The following is a 20,285-nucleotide window of genomic DNA, read 5'->3' on the forward strand; positions in this document are numbered from 1 at the left end:
CTTGAGAAACTACAGTTTCCAAATTTTGCAGGGGGTGCTTTATAGTGTGTATAGAGCCCAGGGATAGAACTAATGGGTGGGAATTGTAGGGACACATATTTCAGGCAAGCATTAGGAGAATGTTCCTAATGGTGATTGTTGTTCAACAATGAAACAGGCTGCCTCTAGATTTGGCAGACTCTCCTACATGGAAGGTATTAAAGCTGAGTGGGCATCTGCAAGGGATTCTGTAGTAGAACAAGGGGAAATAAGTGATCTCTGAGGTCCTTCCAACTCTATGTCTCCACTAACAAGCCACCATGGAAAGTAGATCAGGATTAACTCTCTCTAACCTGACCTAGATGCACATACAGCCCATCACAGCATGTCACCCACATTACCAATCATTGGTTCAGGAGGGTCAGCATAGCTTAATCTTCATTTTTTCTAAAATCAGCAGCATTTAGAGCAAATCTGACCACAGTTTACACTGCAGGTTGGAAGAGGAGTAGCTAGTTAGATTGTGCAGGTAATGTGTAGGAGAGGTATCAAGTAAACCAGTGACTGTAAAAAAAAAAAGGTAAAGGTAAAGGACCCCTGGACGGTTAAGTCCAGTCAAAGGTGACTATGGGGTTGTGGCACTCATCTCGCTTCAGGCCAAGGGAGCCGGCGTTTGTCCACAGACAGCTTTCTGGTCCATGTGGCCATCATGACTAAACCACTTCTGGCGCAACAGGACACCATGACGGAAGCCAAAGTGCACAGAAATGCTGTTTACCTTCCTGCCACAGCGGTACCTATTTATCTACTTGCACTGGTATATTTTCAAACTGCTAGGTTGGCAGGTGCTGCCAGTGACTGTACAACCTCCTTGTGTGCTCTTGTACACATGTATGCTCAGTTTCATGGCAATTGGGACTGGACATTATGGAACATCAGGTGTGTGGGATGTGCAAGACCCCAGAGCAGCAACGGATTAGGGGGGCCCACAATTCATTCTGACTATGCATGAATTATGTCCATACTATATCCAGGGGCTGTAGAAACATTTTGTCCTGGAAGGATTTGGTTCCTGCAATGAGCAATATGGTTAAATTTATTTAACTGAGGTCAGCATCCACTCATGCCTATGCAACTGTGTTTACATTCACAGGGGGGGCACTTTGGGGTGCATGCCTGGGAAATACATCACATGCACTTGTGCATGCATGCAAAGCCAAGGACGGCCTGTTCCTGGATCTCTCCTCCACACCCTGGGCCCATGTTTACTGGGACTTTTCTCCCCTTCCCATCAATCCAGCATCTGGGAATGGTTATTTCTTGGCATGAAAACAGAAAGGAAGGAGAAACTGAAGCCTATAGGAGGTGCTGCTGCACACAGAGAGCACTTGGCCTGCCTAGAAACATGCGCTCAGCTTCTGACACAAATCTTTGCCTGAGAATCTTTGCACACCAAGTTTTTCTGAAGTTCTCAAAGAGGTAGAGCAAACTGGGCAATGCTGCTGCGTCTGAGTAAGTCCCCTACTTATCTGTTTGGTGTTTCCACATATCTGACAGATTCCTTTTTCAAGCAGAAGAGAAAAGGGGTAGAATCAGCCATCTATTCCGAGTCACACCCAATGCTGATTCGCACACACTTACGTCCACCTTCACACTCTTATAAATTCCTCTTGCACAGTCTCACCTCGTGACACTCACACCCCAAGGCCTGCCAGTCTCCCCTTCTCTCCACCCGCCCCCTGAACACTGCGCTGATTCATCCCAGCACATTCATCAGGAGCCAGTGATTTTCTGTCAGTCCCAGAGCCTGCTGAGCTTATCTTGTTTCTACCTGTGATACCTGGGGGCCTCAGGCCACCTCCCCTCATTCCAGTGGGCTTGATAAAGCCATGGCTTTATCTTATCTGAGCTGCACTGGCAGCCGCAGATTAATGGGGCTGAGGGAGAAAGAGCGACTTGTCTCTTCAGTGCAGCTAGGAATGACAAGGCTGGGCGCGTGTCTACACTTGAGTTAAATGTGGACGGAGATATGTTCACGTGAGGGACTGTGTGTGACAGCAACTGGATGACGAGCATGCAGTGTGTTCAGAGGGGGACAGCAGCACATGGTTTGACTTGAAATGCAGAATAAATTTACTCAATTCACTTCCCAGGACCCAGGTATGTTACAAATGTTTCCCCACTATAAAGAAGAGTCACGTTATGCTCCAACTAAGGTGTTATCTGGAGCATAGAGAGCTTCTGAATGTTGTCCTCATGGGTGGGGCAGGATCCCTTGGCTGGGTCCAGAAACCCGTTTCCATTGCCTAGTTGTCACTCTTGATCCAGTGACAAGTAGTGATGTGAGATGTCAAAGGTGCCTCCACAGTCACCACACAGAGTGGCCTCCTCTGCAGCTGCCACTGCTGCTGTGGCTGGGAGGGGGCTACAAAGGGGTCGGAGGCTGCTGCGGCACCCCCTCCTCAAAATGATGGTAATAGTATTGGATGAGGAGTTATAGGTCATCTAAGAGCAAGAGTAGCAGAGCACTTTTATTTGGACCAAATGTTAAAAATCACAAAGAGGCAAATAAGATTTTGGACTTCATAAACATTCTTCATTAGACTAGATACTAAGTCAAAAAAAATTAAAGGATGAGGGAGGGAAACATTACTGAGCATAAAGGAAAAACCTCCAGTATCCCCAGAAATAAACCCTGGATTTCAGCTGGCTGTGGAAATCCAAAGAAGAAAAGCCCAGTCTGAACCCAAAGAGGTGCTACTGGGTAACCTGCAACACTGCTTCAAAGACAGGGAAGCCTCTATTTTATTTGTAACAGCGGTAGCTCATTAAAATTGATTAAAAGGAATCTAACTTTAAGTGATTAAGTGAACAGCAAAGGCTTTACCACAAGCACTGGGAGCCTCAGGAGCAGAGATTCTCTTAGTAGTAATATATTATTATTATTATTATTATTATTATTATTATTATTATTATTATTATTATTAATTATTATTATTATTATTTATACCCCACCCATCTGGCTGGGTTTCCCCAGCCACTCTGGGTGGCTTCCAACAAAAGATTAAAAATACATGAAGACATCAGTCGTTGAAAACTTCCCTAAACAGGGCTGCCTTCAGATGTCTTCTAAACATGAGATAGTTGTTTATTTCTTTGACATCTGATGGGAGGGCCTTCCACAGGGCGGGCACCACTATCGAGAAGGCCCTCTGCCTGGTTCCCTGTAACTTGGCTTCTCGCAGTGAGGGAACTGCGAGAAGGCCCTTGGTGCTGGACCTCAGTGTCTGAGGGTGGAGATGCTCCTTCAAGTATACTGGGCGGGCTTTAAAGGTCAGCACCAACACTTTGAATTGTGCTCGGAAACATACTGATCAAGTGTCCAGTTTGATTTATTCTTAACTAGATGCTTTCCTTCCCAGGAGATGTGGAATAAGCAAACATGAAACAAGTGAAATGATCCCTATTCACTGCATCCCTGTGCTTGGGAAGGGCACTGATCGAAAAGATTCAGAAGGCTGGTAGTAACGTTAAGTCAAAAGAGATGCTTTTCCTTTGACTTTTACTAAACATTTCCATCTATCTCTGCAAGTAAACAGAGAAAAGACCCCAAGAATGAGAGATGGGCCCAGCTTTCCCCCAACCTGATGTTCTCCACATGTTATTATTGGCTCAGCCTATCCCATCAAAATGGACTTTTGCCAGGCTGCTTCCTCTTGTCCCACTAAGCCAGACCCTCACACCTGCATCATGAGCAAGAATAATTCCTCCTCCCTAAGTCTCCAAGCAGGCCCAGCATCACTGAGTGCTCACCTCCAAGTTCAGCTAGAGACTTCCCCTCCCCACACAGGGCAAAGTCCGCAGCAGGAGGGAAATGACTAATTGATACTCAAGAGTTAGCAGAGGTCCCCTCACAAGGGTTGGGCCACTGACAGCCCAGATAAACCCTGGATAATAATCTCTTTCTAATGGTGCCTGCCCTCAGGAGGGGCACCCGCTGCAGCCGAGCCTGTTTCCAGGGACTCAAAGGCATGTACAACCATTGCAGAACTACAAGGAAAACAATGAGGTAGGAAAAACTCCTCCTTTTGTGAACTGCCCTGCCTTTTCCAAGCTGAAAAACATAGGGCGTTTTCTCTGCGGGTGTATTCATGCCTTTGATGAAATATTAGTGGATTTCTACTGGACCGTCCACACATCACTCTGCTGTATTAATTGTTCTATGGTGTTCTCCAATATTAGCGCATTATTGCCATCTGAAAGGGTACTAAAGCACAACAAAAGCTGGACACACAAAAAAGTTACAGGATTTCAGTAGGAAGTTACAGGACATGGAATTGAAGCAGTGTGTGTCCAGTCCTGGTGCCTTCAAAGGGCAAACAGGAATGAAAGTGGGATCACATCTATCTGCCAGGATGGCACCATGAGCACAAATCATCATGCATGCACAATAAAAAGGACATGTGGAGGGGGCCATAGATAGACCAGTAGAAAAGCATTTCACTGTCTATCTCAGATCCTGGGGGGTGCTTATATGGCAGAGTTTAAATTCATGGATTTCAGTGAGCTCAAATGTGCTTCGCTCCATAGCCCAATTCACCCATCACATGGACATGCTAGCTGGGACTGAAGTCCATAACATTTGGAAGGCATCAAGTTGGTGAAGGCTGCTATAGTTACTGGCTTACCATGAACAAGGATATCCTTCCTGCTTTGCTTCTCCACTAGTTGAAACAACAAACCACAATCCCTGGCTTAGTCCTATGAGGGATTACAGCTCAAACAAACCACATTCAGGAAGTCAAGAACAAACCTTGACATTACATGGTTATTTGTTTGGAGCAAAACAAACCATGACCCCTCACAGAGCTAAGCCAGGGACTGTGGTTTTTTTGTTTTCTCTAGGGAGGAGAAAAGTGACAGACACCTGCACATTCATGGTAAACAATTAACTATGGTTTACCATGATGGGTGAGCACAGACTATATTGGAATGCTGCTGCTTCATTTTTCTTAAGGCTTGAAGCGGAACTTGGTGTTTGTTCTGGCACTAGAATACACAAAGCCTCTGTCTTTTGAATGTGTACTGCATTCAAATATGTATACTGTTCCTGTAATCAACATGTAAGGCTACCAAATTTATTACTTGCTCCTGGTTCTCTGCTTTCAACAGCACTTAGATCTTTAGAGTTTAGCCAGTACCAATCCTCACCTCCTGTCCGTAATAAGCTTCTCATGCTGGTTTCTGCAGATCAGGTTTTTGTTAAAGAAACAATAACTCGCAAGGATGGGGGGAGGGTTCCTGACATTTGACAACCCTAATTTCCTTTAGCTTTAGACATAATCTTGTTGACTTGGTTTTGAATGTTAATGTACCCAGGTGTATGCACTTGCAACCTTCATGCAACCAATGATGTTGTAGAATGTGGTTCATAGCTAGGCAGTCTTCAGTGATCCAAGTTTCTCACTTGGTCAGCTTAGGATCATTGATAGCATTCTGCCGAAGCTTCTGAGTCTCCATCCCAGAATACTTTATTTAATTTAATGTGGCATTTGGTTGATTTAATGTGGTAAGTATAATGTTCCTTTAATGTGGTAAGTATAATGTTCCAATTAAACTTCAGGCATTTACTGGGCACCCACCTGGTATCCAACATTGGCCCTTGTAATGCCCTATATTCCCATATAAACCTATCCCCCTCCACAAATGTACCAGAGCCCAATGGCAAATTCAAGTTTCTTTTTCTGACATTTCTTTCTCTCGAGCCATAGTTGCAAAAGGGATTGTTGGGCTTCCACACCAACATTATTCATCTGTATAACCTGGTCATCAAAATCAATAGATGGTCATTTCCATGTATAGAGGATCATTTAAACATTTAGTTAGTAGTGGTGAGTTGGATATTATTCAGCCATCTCAGAGAGTCTATTGAATGCAATGAACAAGTATTGCAAATGTGTTTATCAGTCCTGGCCACAGATATTTTTATGCTTGAAGCAAAACAAGCACACACATGCACACCACATAGCTGAGAGCCTGCTCTGGACAGGAGTTCGTTATTAAGAGCACTTCAGATATGAGGCAGGAAAATTGCACCCTTCCTGAAATCTACTGCCCAACGCCGAGTGCTTCATGGCATTTCATAGCCCTGCCAGCTGGGCCCCGATGCCTGTGTGTGCAGGGAATGGGAACAAGGGGGGAGGGAGAGAGAGAGAGCTGGAAAGCAGGAGGGGGAGGAAGAAACAGAGAGGGCTGGAGGAGCGGCCCAGACTGGGAGGTGGGGACATCCTTGTGGCTGGCTCCCAACTCAATCCTGGGAGGGGGGGAGCATGCCTGGTGAAGATTGGCTGCCGGTTCCCCCCAAGAGGCTGCTTTGGAAACCTAGAGGGGGTGGTGCTAAACAGCCCAGAGCAGAGGCTTCAACTTAATCTAGCTTCAGCTCACTCCATCCCACCGATAGTGCCAGATACAACCTTGGGGGAGAATGCTTTTGCCTGCCTAGGCACACCCGTTTTAAGAGGCAGGTGTTGGCTCCTTGGCTGGGCTTGGCCCAGGCAGTGCCCTCCATTCAGCTTGGCTCCCATCGGCGCTCGTGGCAACCAGAGTCCCACGTTCTCTCCCTCTCTCTCCCCTGCAGCCGAGGGAGCCCTGAGGGGAGTGTCTCTGAGCCATGATGTCACCCTGCCCACGGAATGCCCTGGGCACTGTGCTGCTGCTGGTTCTGGTGCAGGGCTGGGCGCTGTCCGTGAGTCAGGAGTACGACTACTACAGCTGGCAATCCGACAACTTCCAGCATGGACGCTTCTACACTAAGCAGCCCCAGTGTGTGGACATCCCGGCCGACCTGCAGCTCTGCCACAACGTGGGCTACAAGCGCATGCGTCTCCCTAACCTGCTGGAACACGAATCCATGCCAGAGGTAAAGCAGCAAGCCAGCAGCTGGGTGCCCCTGCTGGCCAAGCGGTGCCATTCCGACACACAGCTTTTCCTGTGCTCCCTCTTTGCACCTGTCTGCCTGGACCGGCCCATCTACCCGTGCAGGTCCCTGTGCGAGGTGGTGCGTGACTCGTGCGCTCCTGTCATGGAATCCTACGGCTTCCCTTGGCCTGACATGCTCAACTGCAACAAGTTCCCCTTCGACAATGACCTGTGCATTGCTGTGCAGTTTGGAAACAGCCAGGCAACTCAGCCACCAGGTAACTGCATGGGGAGACTGCGATGGGGGGAAAGGACCTGGGCTAAGAGATTGTTTGGGAGGCAATGTCTCTCTTACAGAACCCCACACTCATCCTGCCCATTAGACCTTGCCTCCTAGCGTAAGAGGCTCAGGCATACAGCCAACTAGGCACTGGATAAGGGTAGGAGCCCATTAGACCTTGCCTCCTAGGGTAAGAGGTTCAGACATGCATCCAGCTCTGCTCTCACTGCTCCTGGCTCAGGTTATCGTTCAAAGCTCTGCTAGTATTGCAAAGTGTGCAAGAGACTGCCAGTCTATCAGGGCATAGTCCAGAAGGGTGGATGGCGCACAAAGCATGTAGGCTAGGCCCAGAATTGGAGTTTGTCCCCATGTTCATTGCTTTTCCAAGCCCTTTCCTGAACTGATAGTGGGAAGTGGCTTCAAGCTGAAAATCATCTCTTCTTTCTCTTCATGTCCCAAGACCAGGCAGTTTTTCATTACGTTTGCTGTGAGACATTATACAGTACTTGAGGCTCTGAGAAAATATCCTGTCACAGTTGCGAAATGAGAGTCGTAAGTTGCTTTCTCAACACTCACAATATATGTGGTGTTTATCCCCCTCCTTTTGTGAAGTTTACATAATTTCCCATTTCATTATGTTGAAATAGCACACTGCAACAATGAGCTTGATGCATATGTTGATCTTTTGATTCTTCCTGCCAGCTTGAATGCTGCTATATGGCAGGGACAGGGAACCCGTGGTCCTAAATTACAACTCCCATCATCTCTACCCATTGGCTCTGCTGAGTAGGGGCTGATGGGAGATGGAGTCCGATAACGCCTGAAGGGCCACAGGTTCCCCACCCTGCTCTATATGGGGCTTTCCTTGTGCTTGAGATACCACCTCCAAAAGTCTATTTTCATAAGAAGCATCTTTACAAAATCAGCAGCAACATCCCAACACAGGGCAAACCATCCATCTGACCATTTGCCCTGTATCTGTTCCCTTGCAGAGGCACAGCCTTCTACACAGCATACTCCCAGCGGGACAGCTTCCTATCAGTCTCTAGGACAGCCTCTGCTGAAGATTTCAAATCTGTAAAAATATTCCTTAATTGGATTAAACCAGGTTACAGTCATGGGAATAGTGTGGGTCCTGAAAACACACTGCTAGAACCCTAATTTGGGGGGTCAGAAGCAGGTTACAGGGCTTAAAGGATGGAATGGAAGAGCAAGTGCAGCAAACACACATATCTACCTATGTGTGATCAATAGCAAATTCTTTAGCTCAGCAACCACTGGGAGGCAGTGTCCAATTGAACAGAGAACATCCAAAGAGATGTATAGCATAGGACACTTGGTAAGATTGGAAACAGGAGCCAGAATCCATGACTTCTCTATAGCTTATCCTACTAGTCAGTGGAATAGGGCACCTTACAATCCCCCACTTTAAGTGCATGTGGCAACTTTGTTTTGTGCACATTGGGTGAGGTGAAGAGCATCTCCCAAAATTCATGGTCACATATTTCAACACTCCTCTCCTAGTTTGATGAGCAACATTTTTCATGGATGAGTTTCCACCAGGCTCATTTTGAATTCAGGAGTATCCTTGGAGGCACAGTATATTATTTCACTCCCCAAACAAGTGGGAAATTCAGAGGAGCCTTTGCAGGATCATTTTCCTAGGAGGATCGCTGCTTGGAGAAGTGAGCAGCAGAGATTTATGGTGCGGCTGTGAAAATCTGTTTATTTACAAATGAACAGGCAGGGAACCAGGAGTAGCACAAATATTGCCTGTTAGCACAGACCTTGGAATCCAAAGTCTAGCAAGCTCCAAGCACACTTCCTGCTTCTTCCTAGTCATCACTTCCAGCATCTAACTTAACATTGAAAAATTGCCCTCCTAAACAACCCTGTCTCTGATCTCCAAGGAAGTCCTATGGGCTTGACTCTCAAAACTGTAGGACAGCTGGCGGGGGTGGGAGACCCTGGAAGAGGGATACAAAGTCTAAAACAGCAATAGAGCCTAAGGCAGGCATTTTAAGAGCTTTACTGAATTGCTGGTTTTATGGTTAATTTTCACAATTTTATCATTTTACAGTTTCACAACACACTGGTTAGACATTACAGGGCTAAGCGATAACTTTTTGAAATGAAAAGGTAGAATACCCTGAGTGATGGCACCCCCAAAGATTGATCATCCATACCAGATCTGGGATGCTAAGGAACACCTACCAACTTGTTATAATGACATTTCTCTGTGTGCGGCTTCAGGAGGGCACCAGAGATGTCCTATTCTCTTCCTTGTTTCATGCCAGTATTAAATTAGTGACCCAACTTACAGACTCTCCTATTTGAGCAAGGATCTCAACATGCTCACCTATAGAGCAGATGGCTGGGTTGTGCGTCCTATAAAGTTAGGGGCAAGTTTGAAAAGGCTAAAGAAACAATGTCTTCATGCAAATGTCAAGTCACACTCACCTTTCATACTTTTAGTTTTTTGTAGCATATATATATATATATGCTGGGGTAACTGTAGGCAAAGGATGTCAGAAGTCTTGTACTTTTAATGTTGGTATAAAGCTGGGAGCCTCATAAGGGTCAGCTTCACACATTAAATACCTTGTAAATACCCTTGTCTCCTTATTCCTTCTCTCTGCTTTTCTTTCTTCTTCTCTGAAAAGAGGCAGGGTGGTGCTACATCTCATTTAACCACCCTAGGACACAGAATAGGGACGCGGGTGGCACTGTGGGTTAAACCACAGAGCCTAGGACTTGCCAATCAGAAGGTCGGAGGTTCAAATCCCCGCGACGGGGTGAGCTCCCGTTGCTCAGTCCCCACTTCTGCCAACCTAGCAGTTCCAAATCACGTCAAAGTACAAGTAGATAAATAGGTACCGCTCTGGCGGGAAGGTAAACGGCATTTCCATGCGCTGCTCTGGTTTGCCTGAAGCCGCTTAGTCCTGCTGGCCACATGACTGGAAGCTGTACACCGGCTCCCTCGGCCAATAAAGCGAGATGAGCACCGCAACCCCAGAGTCAGTCACAACTGGACCTAATGTTCAGAGGTCCCTTTACCTAGGACCCAGAAGTGGGTCCCACCATGTCCTCACGCATTCCACCAGGATAGATAGCCAAAACAGGCTCCATAGCTTCCCATGGAGCATTTCATCTGCCTGGATTAATAGTAAGCATTCCCCTCAATACATAGCTATAAGTCCAAGGAGAAGGCTGGTCCTAAGCTTCATTCATCACTGCTGTAGTCACGACATGACCATTCTTAGCCCAGGGGATCCCCAACTGTGGCTCATGGATCATCAGAGGCCCCCAAGATTCATTCAGGTGATCCATGGCATGTTCATATTAAACGCTCACAGCAATTTTTAATTTTATTTTTTATTGCTTCTTTTATTTATTGTCTTGAAAGTTGTTATTATTCCATAGAATTCAAATTGTAGCACAAGATATAAAAAATAAGCAATACAAAATACTATACAAAACCATGCAGCGTATAGCCCAGCACATTACAATTGTTACAACAAGCAGAAAAATCATTAACTGGTCCGCCAAGACCCTCAGCAATTTTCAAGTGGTCCATGGGGAGAAACGTTTGAGCATCACTGGCTTAGCCTACACTTCAGGCTATTCCCTCCAGTCAGCCCAGACCACCAGAATGTCGTTTTGCCCTTGACTGACAGGTTCGTGACATACAACACAGAGCCTTGGTTTCCCTCATCCTCTCCCATCAAATATCTCCTTTGATTTATATCATTTTAACCCTCAGGCACGCACTTTTAGGGGGCGGGAAGATAGTAAAATTAAATGGAATGTTATTTAACTGGGGCAAGGATAGGGGTTTGCATAATGGGGGAAATTAAGAGGTGGATAAAGAATCAGTTAAACGAGAAACAAATATTCCCCCCTAAAAAAAAAAAAAGAAGCCTTATCCAGCTGTTCAAAAGGCTTTCCAATAAGGATTACGGGCTTCCTGTTTGGGTGAGCCAAACTCCCAAACCTTCTGTTAGTTCAAGATACTTCATGACAGGCCAAAGAAAGTTCGTGACGAGGCAGATGATCTGGGATTGAGAATAATCATTATTAGATGTGGGCTGCCCATGAGAATACAGCCAGGAAGTTGCAGGGCCAGAGCTGTGAGCAATGTCCCAAACATTTTGGCAGGTGAGGACTCACTCTTTTTCCATCTTGCAGTGTCAAAGATCTGCACCCAATGCGAGATGGAGCACAAGGCAGATGGCATCATGGAGCAGATGTGTTCCAGTGACTTTGGTGAGTCATCCGTTCAAAGCGGCAGGGATTGGGGAGTCTCCACTTGGGGCATCTGAGAGTGAAGCTGAAGCTCCGCAGAACAACTGTTGAGAATGTGTTGCAAATTCTTTACTTGCATTCCCCTATCTTCTACAACTTGCTGGGATTCAAGGTTCCCTTTGAACCCCAGCTTTTGCCGTCAGACCTCCAACAACTTCCAGCTTGTTTCTGGCCCAAAGCAAGGTACTGTTTTCGACCTAGAAAGCTTTACAACTCCACTCCATTGCTTAGGAAAGAGCTTGTATTTTGCTGGCAGAAGGTCCCAGCATTCCAGGTGGAATGGGAAAAACCACTGTCCAAAGCTGTGCAGAGTCACTATCTACCACTGTCAATCAGGAGTGGCTAAGGCCCGTGTTGCTCCAGATATTGTTGGACTCCATCATCCCTGATAACTAACCAAGCAGTGGCGTAGCGTGGGGGTGCAGGGGGGGGCCAGCCGCACCGGGCGCAACATCTGGGGGTTAGGGTTAGGGGGCGCAAATCCACAGGTTAGGGGGCACAAATTACTTGCCTTGCCCTGGGTGCTGACAACCCATGCTACGCCACTGTAACCAAGGCTGGTGAGAGTTTGAGTCCAACATCGGAAGGGCCATGTGGTTAGTCACCCCTGGTGTGTAGACAATATTGAACTGTTAGTATGAATCAGTGAAAGGCAGCTTCTTATGTTTTGGAGCAGACTGAGTCCAAGGTATCTGAAGAACCACTCTCTGAACCTGCATGCTATGCAAGACCCTTTGAATATTTCCACACCTGGAAATTAGGGAAGAGGCCCTTTTTGGTGGAAAGACCCCGGATGTGGATTGCCTCCCCACGTAGATTAGCTTGGCACAAACAATATCTTTTAGACGGTAGGCCTGTGATTAGAGTGTTGAACTAGGACCCCCAAACATCTATTTAATTGTGCAATCTTGATTTGTTCTCATTACATTATTCGGGTGGTTATGGTGGATCCCACTTTCAATAATGCCTGTGCATACGAAGGTTTTAAGGCACCTATGGTCAAGGGTCCCTTTACCTTTACCTTTTTACAGTTTACTTGCCAATCCATGAATGTCCTGTAGCTTCCTGCTGAGCTCCTGTAACTTTCCATGCTGCAAATGTTCAAATGTTGGTTGGTTTGTTTTGCACTATAGTGCAAGGTATCCCTGCAGATGGCAATAATGTGGTAATATCGGGGAAGCATTGCAGAACCATTAGTAAAGCAGAACGATATGTGAGTGGTCCGGTCTAAACCCACAATTAATGCACTATTATTGTGCGAATGACATGTTGCAGAAATATATAAATAAAAGTTAAGACCAGCATTCTGGAGGCACGGCTCCAGATCTGAAGAAACCAAGACCATAGCTGTCAGCTTTTCCCTTTTCTTGCGAGGAATCCTATTCGGAATAAGGGAATTTCCCTTTTAAAAAGGGAAACGTTGACAGCTATGACCAAGATACAAATCCCCACTTGGCCACAGAACTCACTGGGTGACCTTAGCCTAGTCCAACTAACTTTATAGGGTTATTGTGAGGGCAGGAGGTTGGGGGGAGGGAGAGAGACATACACATGGACTTGTTTTCCTAGTAGGAAACAAGGATAAACATGCAAAATAAGCAAAGAAAGCATGTCAGGCCTGCTTGTCTGTTTGCTTAAGCTATTAACTACTTGTAACTATTTCATCAGTATTATTTCTGCTGGTGTTTTTTATATCATTTTTTTAATCTATGTTAATTTGGGCTTAATTAGGCTTAACACCATGCAGAATTCGTTCATTGCCCTGAAGACTGTTTATACTGGAAAATACAACATACACATTTTTAAAACAAATCATCATAAAAATAAAACGTGATGTGCCTCATTCCAGAAGAAAGGAGGCCGGCCTGCTACTTCAGATGATAATCCCAGAAAAACAGTTAAACACTGAAAATAGGAGGCAAGGATCAGAGAGTTTTGTCAGATCTGTCTCCCAGCAACTCCCCTTTGAGGCATCCATCTCTTTGATGAACTCTTGGCTTCAACAGCGATGTTCCCAGTTGACCATGGCAAAGAGGGTTCAGGCTGACACAGTGTGGTTTAAAAAAAAAAAAGTTAAAACAAAGCAGTGCAGTATCCACCCAGCAGCTCTTTTTGCTTCAGTTTCAGCATGACCAGCAAGACAGTTTATACTGGTGCTAACAAGATATACACAGGAGAGACCCATCCAGAAAGTGGTCGGAAATCAACACCTTTACCTTCTTTCCTTGACACACGTCATACAAGCTGGTTCCAGGGTAGAACACCACTTTTTCTCAACATACAAGACCAGGCAATTTGGATCATCAGCTGTTGATTATGCATCTTGGGCATGATGTGTGGGAGGCCCAGAACCACTTCACATGAGATATTTCCTCTACATATGATATGGCTCCCAGCCATCTATAGGATCCTCTTCATATAGAAAATCAGTGCATGGATACAATCACAGTGATTTTCACAATTATGCAGCGGCTGCAAAGTCCTGCTGTAGTCAACAAAATTGATCCTTGAGGTAACTAACCCTGTACTTCCAAAAACAAAGCTATTAAGATATACTGCATTTTCCATACTTTTATGAAGCCGACCTACTTGCTATTGGAAATGCATTATTGGCACTATATGTATACACGCATGTGATGAGAACAGAATTTCACCTTATCCTAAACACACAGATTAAAAACAAGGATGCAAAAAAAAAACCCCCTAAAAGCTTATAAAATAACACCAACCAATTCATAGCAATCCAAGACATATGGTTAGATTTTTATTTATTTTTAAATGGTATTTAGAACTCCTGCATAAAGAACTTCTGTACAAGAATATGTCACTGCATCTGACCAAGTTGAGAAGCATCTGGGATTCAAGGGGGTCACAGAACTTCACTGAATAATATTGATTATATTTTATTGATTGCACTGAGTTTCCCCATGTTTTTCTACATGTTGTTGCCATATGACTCTTACTACAATCGTGGATTCAGCCATCTGAAGTTTTTTAATTGCATAGGTTCTGTGCAAGGTTGTGCTTCCTAAGCTTTTAGATTGTTGTAACCTTGTTTTCAAATCATTTATAAGGTCAAATTCTATTATTACCACAGGCTTGCATAAATATTGCAAATGCGTTTTTTGGCCCTATAGTTATTACGTTGACATTATAGAAAGGTGGAAAATACACTACTGTGTATTGTTTATTTATAGCTTTTTTAACCTTGATTTTTGTGTTGTTTATTTCTGGCATGCAGTCAGAGATATTTTCTTTCATTTCTGGTTTTTGTAGGAGTAGGCTGGAGCATGCTTCGCTCCACTCCTGGACTAAGGACAAAAACCTGGACGACTTGCACCTGTTGAGGAACTTTTCTCCAATGAACCTGTGATTGGTTTAAAAGCTTAATAGATGGTGGCTTATCTTTTTGTCAAATACAAATCTATCATTTACAAACAAATATACTCAATAGGAAATTGAAGAGGAATTCCATGACCTCTCATTCAGTCAGAGGAGACAAAGCAGATCCTGACAGTCTGTGTGACCCCACTCTATTACCTACTCCTCATCTCCCCTTGGTGACTTTTTTTAAACAGGGCCAAATACGTAGCTGTCAAACAAGTCAGTCCTCCTAATCCCTGTCCTTATGAACTCACACCCCCTCTTCTTGTTCCTTCACTTTGACTTCACCCAACTGCCTGAAAGCTCCTAACACAATCTGCTTCCCATTTACCCCTACAGTGGTGAAGATGCGCATCAAGGAGATCAAGAAAGAGAATGGGGAGAGGCGATTGGTGGCTGCGCAGAAGAAGAAAAAGCTCCTCAAAGTGGGGCCGTTGAAGCGCAAGGACACCAAGAAGCTGGTGCTGCACATGAAGAACGCAGGTGCCTGCCCCTGCCCCCAGCTTGATGACCTCAGTGGCAGCTTTCTGGTGATGGGGCGAAAGGTGGGTGGGCGGTTGCTAGTCTTGGCCATTTACCGCTGGGAGAAGAAGAATAAGGAGATGAAATTTGCTGTCAAATTCATGTTCTCCTACCCTTGTTCCATGCACTACCCCTTCTTCTATGGGGCAGACCCCCACTGAATCGCCACTCATTCCAAGAACCCTGCTCACTCTTCTTCACAGCACTCCCCACACTTTTTGGTTCCCCACTCGTAGTCCACAGAATACCCTTTTTTACATGGGCTGACCTACACAAAGCCACATACTGTTGGGAGCCCATCCTTGCAACAGGACTCTTTCTTCTAAAGCACAAACTCCATTAGGACCAGCTCCGTTAAGTTCCAGATCAGAGTTCTGCCCATCTTGGAAGCTTTGGAGAACATGCAGAAATCCACCTCATTCCCAACACACCTTCACTAGAAGAATAAGTCTTAGCACCTGCAAGCAAACATCTCTTATCAATCCCAGTACACCCAAGCTCCAATAGAGGCTGAATCACACAGAATTTTAGTTGCAACCTTTAGTGGAACATTTAAGGAAAATCCCAGTCCATTCTTAATTCCTACTAGTGAGAAGCCAAAGATTTTGAAACATTATGAGCAGGGCAACCAATGCTTTCCAATCGCAACCTTTCATTTTCATAGTGCATTGAACTACTTAGTTACAGGGATGGGAAACCTGCGGCCCACTAGATATTGTCAGACTCCAAATCCCACATTCCCAGCTAGCAAACCTAATGGGCAGGGATATTGAGTGCTGTGGTCCAGCAACATCTGGATAGTCTAACATCCCCATCCCATCTCTGACTTAGTAGGAGTTGGCCAGGCGCAGTATGAAGCTCTAAACATCTCAGACTGCCAGACACCAGATGCGTTGTACAAGCTACAATGTCCCAACTAATACTTCATTGGACTGACAATCCCCAGTTCTGGCCTCCTCTCCTAGGTTCTGCATAGCATCTTCTCAAGCCATGTAGAACCTTAAGCAGACACTAAGCAAGGCCTCCCTAGAAGCCTCCCCCAATTTCCAGCTCGCATAACCATTGGCTACTACTCTGACTGGGGCTGATGAGAGTTGTTGTCCTGGTTGCTGGTCTGTTATATGATTGTGATGCTTGAAGGCGGATGACACCTCTCAACTAAAAAGTCCAGGTCTTCCGTCATGACATGGTCATTATTGCATCAACATCTTTTGAGGCACAGATCTGTACAGCACCCTTAAACATCGTGGGGCAGATCCACCCCATAGATTTTGAACACATTCAACACACATCTAAAGCACATGACTTCCTCCCCTCCCCCAAATTAATAATCCTGGTCATGTGCTTTAAACGTGCACTGAATGTGCTTTGAATGTATGGTGGGGATCTGCGTGGGGCAATACCAAGCGAGGTATGAGGCAGTGACTTGGAACTGTTCCTAACACAAACACTCTGCCTGAGGCCTTCATGGTCCCTTACAGAGTAATAGACATCAAGTGGTCTATAGGTTGAATTATTCAAGACCATTTGTAATTGGGGGTGGACAAACCACTTTGCTATATGAAACTGTTTATGTGAAGTTTCACTGAAAAATATGCCCATAACCAATTCCGCCTCCTTCCCCTCTCCATGTTTACTTACCTATGGGCCTGTAGAAATATCATGACTATACCAAGTAGGTTAGTGCGCCAACCCCAGAGGAGCACATCAGACCTGTGCATGCACCAGTGAGGAACCAAACCACCAACTGGGCCTGCCGGGTGGCTGTGTCCACCACACAGGATGCCAGACCACCAACTGAGCCTGCCCGACAGATGGCAAACACAGGACGAATGTGTCTCCCTGGGGCCCTTCCATTTGGCAGTTTTCCAGACTCCTGAATGGTCAAGACCAGCTGGCAAGTTAATCCTGGAGTGAATATTTATAGCATCAGCACTGCCAGTTTCACCGCTCCCCACACCAGCTGTGGGGGAGTGGGGGCTGCCCAACACAAAGCAAGCTGTAGGAATTGAGTCTGGCTCCCACACACAGAGGAGTTTTTCACTGGCGCTCATTCCTAGCCAAAGTTTGCTGAGGAAGAGAGGGTGGTAGCTGAGGAGCTCTTGAAAGAACCTCTCTTCCACTCAGGGAATCCTCCACCCTCAGATTTTCCAGATGAGCTGCTTTGCAAATCATACAGCATGTCACACACACAACTTACTATTGACTTCATGGTTTTGGGCCACAACTGCGTGTCATGACTCACTTTTCCCTGCACACTACTGAGAGGATGTTGTTGAAGATTCAACCACCAGTTCGATCGGTTTCTGTACACTGAAGTGGTGGTGGTCGGGTGTTGCCATCTTGTCCTTTGCCTCAAACCGCTAAGTGTCTTTGGCTAGCCTTGCCTTTTGTCATGGCAAACTTGCCATCCCAATAGAGGATGCTGAGGCAAAACAACTGGGCTGGTAACTTCTCACACACTGTCCCCTCAAAAATGTGAGCTATTTTGTTCCCCCTAGGACTTCAATCCCCTTCAGATTGTGAACTGGGATATATTTACAAGCTAGGCCATTCCCCACTGTTCTTACATTTTGATTTATATGGCCTGCACATCACTTGGACACTGACAGGTTCTCATGGCACCTGACAGCTTCAGAGCCATCATTGCTTGACTTCAGGGGAAGAATGCAAACACCGCTAGCTCCATAAATACCCTTCTGTGACTTACAAAATGAACACTTTCCACTTCTTTGAATCAGATCATAGAGAGGGATTAACAGTGCATTTACTTTTGTCCAAGAATTCCATGCTACATCCAGTTAGTAAATTAGGTAGAAAATAAAGTGCCCACCTGATCAACATTCACATGGGACTAGTCCTCAAGGCCTTAGCAACCTGAAACATTTACTAACCCAGGTCCACTGAGTAGGAGCATCCCTAGCTTGGGGTTGCTTTTGTTCACGGAGCAGCCTTTTATTAAAAATACCATACCTGGGGATGCAGTCATCTGCATTCAATTTTCTTCACTGAAAATGCCATTTTAAGCTATTAAATTTGGTCCATTTTTTAAAAAAACAACAGGTGTTCCATCTTCTATCCTGTCCAATATTCACTCTAATAAATCCCATAGAACTTTTCCTGATCACCATCTTGCCCTGCTTGGTTTTGCCACCATTTAGCTGAAATTTTCATTGACCTTTGTTTCATCTTGGGGACATGCATGCAGAACTTAAGACAACTCTTGCTCTTGCTGTGTTCTCTATCATTCAGGATTTTTTCATTATTTTTATTAATTCCAAGTCTTTCATTTAAAAAGTGTTCCAGCTTCATTATATGAGGTGCTTTTTAAAAAATAATAATAAATGAATCTTTCACAAAATGAAGCTGGAGCACTCATGTTGTGGCATCTGCATAGCATTTCCAGCTCAGCCAAGTATTCATAAAATATTTATTTTCTACTTATGGCAGATCCAAATTCAAAATTAATTCCCATTGATATCATAACTAACTTGCCCCATTGATTTCAGTGGGAACTAGGTCTGGCGTAGCCTCAATGTTTTGAGTCATATGCTGTATTCATGCTGCATTTATTTCATGTCAAGGTCATCAGGGACACTGAATTCTGGCACCATTGTTGTGTTTAGAGTACTGCCATTATCATTCTGGTAACGGCAGGCTTTAATCATGAATGTAGCACTCCATTTTCAGTTCCCCTAATCAACAGATAATCAATGAGAAAGCTAAGCAAGTTCTTCTGCCTCAAATTTACTTGCAAAAGCCAACTTATACATTCCACTCATTTGCCTTTTATCTCAACATTATTATTTATGGATACTTGTGGATTTTTTAAAAAGGCACTGGGTTTATCAAATTAATATTAATTTTTTTCAGAAGCATCCTTCATAATTTAATTTGAAACGACACTTCTTTTTTGATGCAGAAATACTAATAAGCCACAGGAAATTACCTGCAACTTTAGCGTCTGATTTCATTGCAGCACTAAACTCCCTTCTTCACTTCCCTCACTGCCATGTCCATACAGGCCCTGTTCAGAGTTCCCCCACAGCAGCACAGTGGTTCTTGGGTCTAGCTTGCAGCACTGCCACTTCCTTACATCTGCGACCACACGGCAATAAATAGAACAAAAGCTTTTGCATTATCTTAGTGGGAGAGTCTGCCAAGATCTCTCAATATACCGGAAGCTGCATATTGAGCCACAGCCGCTGAACTCTTTATCATATGCTCAATTCTGTATGAAACCCGCCATCCAGCGAAGCTTAAAATGTCACACTGCGCTAACAGTACAGGAAATTTTAAGAAATACTGTTTATTGAGTGAGTATTGGGAGTACCATCTCCACAATGTGGTATTTTGGACCCGAGTTGGTTTTTTTGTACTGCTTAAAGAACTATTTCAGCTGTTTTTACTGTGTGTCTGTGAGCTGCCTTGAGATACATGTAACAAGCAATTTATAAATACAGCTGCACCAGGTAGGCTAATTGCTCCTGAAGAATCATCCTGCTCATGAGTGTTTACCAACCGGCTGAAGACCAAGTTCACCAGTTGCAGGAGGGTGGCTTCTCAGTTGTGCAAGAGCCAACGAGCTGCTAGCATCCTGCCATGTGACGCTTTGTCCTCTTGCACATTTCCAACCTTATGACGGGGAGGTGGCAGCCACATGCTATGACCAGGTAACATGGAGGACCAGCTCTCCATGTGGTTGCACTTTGTAACTCTACATGGAGCCGCCATACCAAAATATAAAATAAAACAAGTCATCCCAATCCGTGTTATACCTGTGTAAAATGTCGCCGAGATCTGGCCTTTGGGAGTAAGCTATAGAATCTCCAGCCTTGCTGTAAGTACCAGAAGGGAACTGAGGAGGATGCGATTCTAAACACAGGGAACATTGTGT

General features: G+C 45.0%; 1 protein-coding gene across 1 annotated transcript; it reads left to right on the forward strand.

Annotated features, from left to right (window-relative positions):
- Positions 1-3,942: 3,942 nt before the first annotated feature.
- SFRP5 (secreted frizzled related protein 5) lies at positions 3,943-16,712 on the forward strand. Its single transcript, XM_081912520.1, has 4 exons — positions 3,943-4,048; positions 6,617-7,175; positions 11,366-11,443; positions 15,206-16,712. The coding sequence occupies exons 2-4, from the start codon at positions 6,650-6,652 to the stop codon at positions 15,547-15,549; spliced, it is 948 nt and encodes a 315-aa protein (XP_081768646.1). The 5' UTR covers positions 3,943-4,048; positions 6,617-6,649; the 3' UTR covers positions 15,550-16,712.
- Positions 16,713-20,285: the final 3,573 nt, after the last annotated feature.

The sequence above is a fragment of the Podarcis melisellensis genome (assembly GCF_964234715.1).
Source record: "Podarcis melisellensis genome assembly, chromosome: 5".
Taxonomy (NCBI): domain Eukaryota; kingdom Metazoa; phylum Chordata; class Lepidosauria; order Squamata; family Lacertidae; genus Podarcis; species Podarcis melisellensis.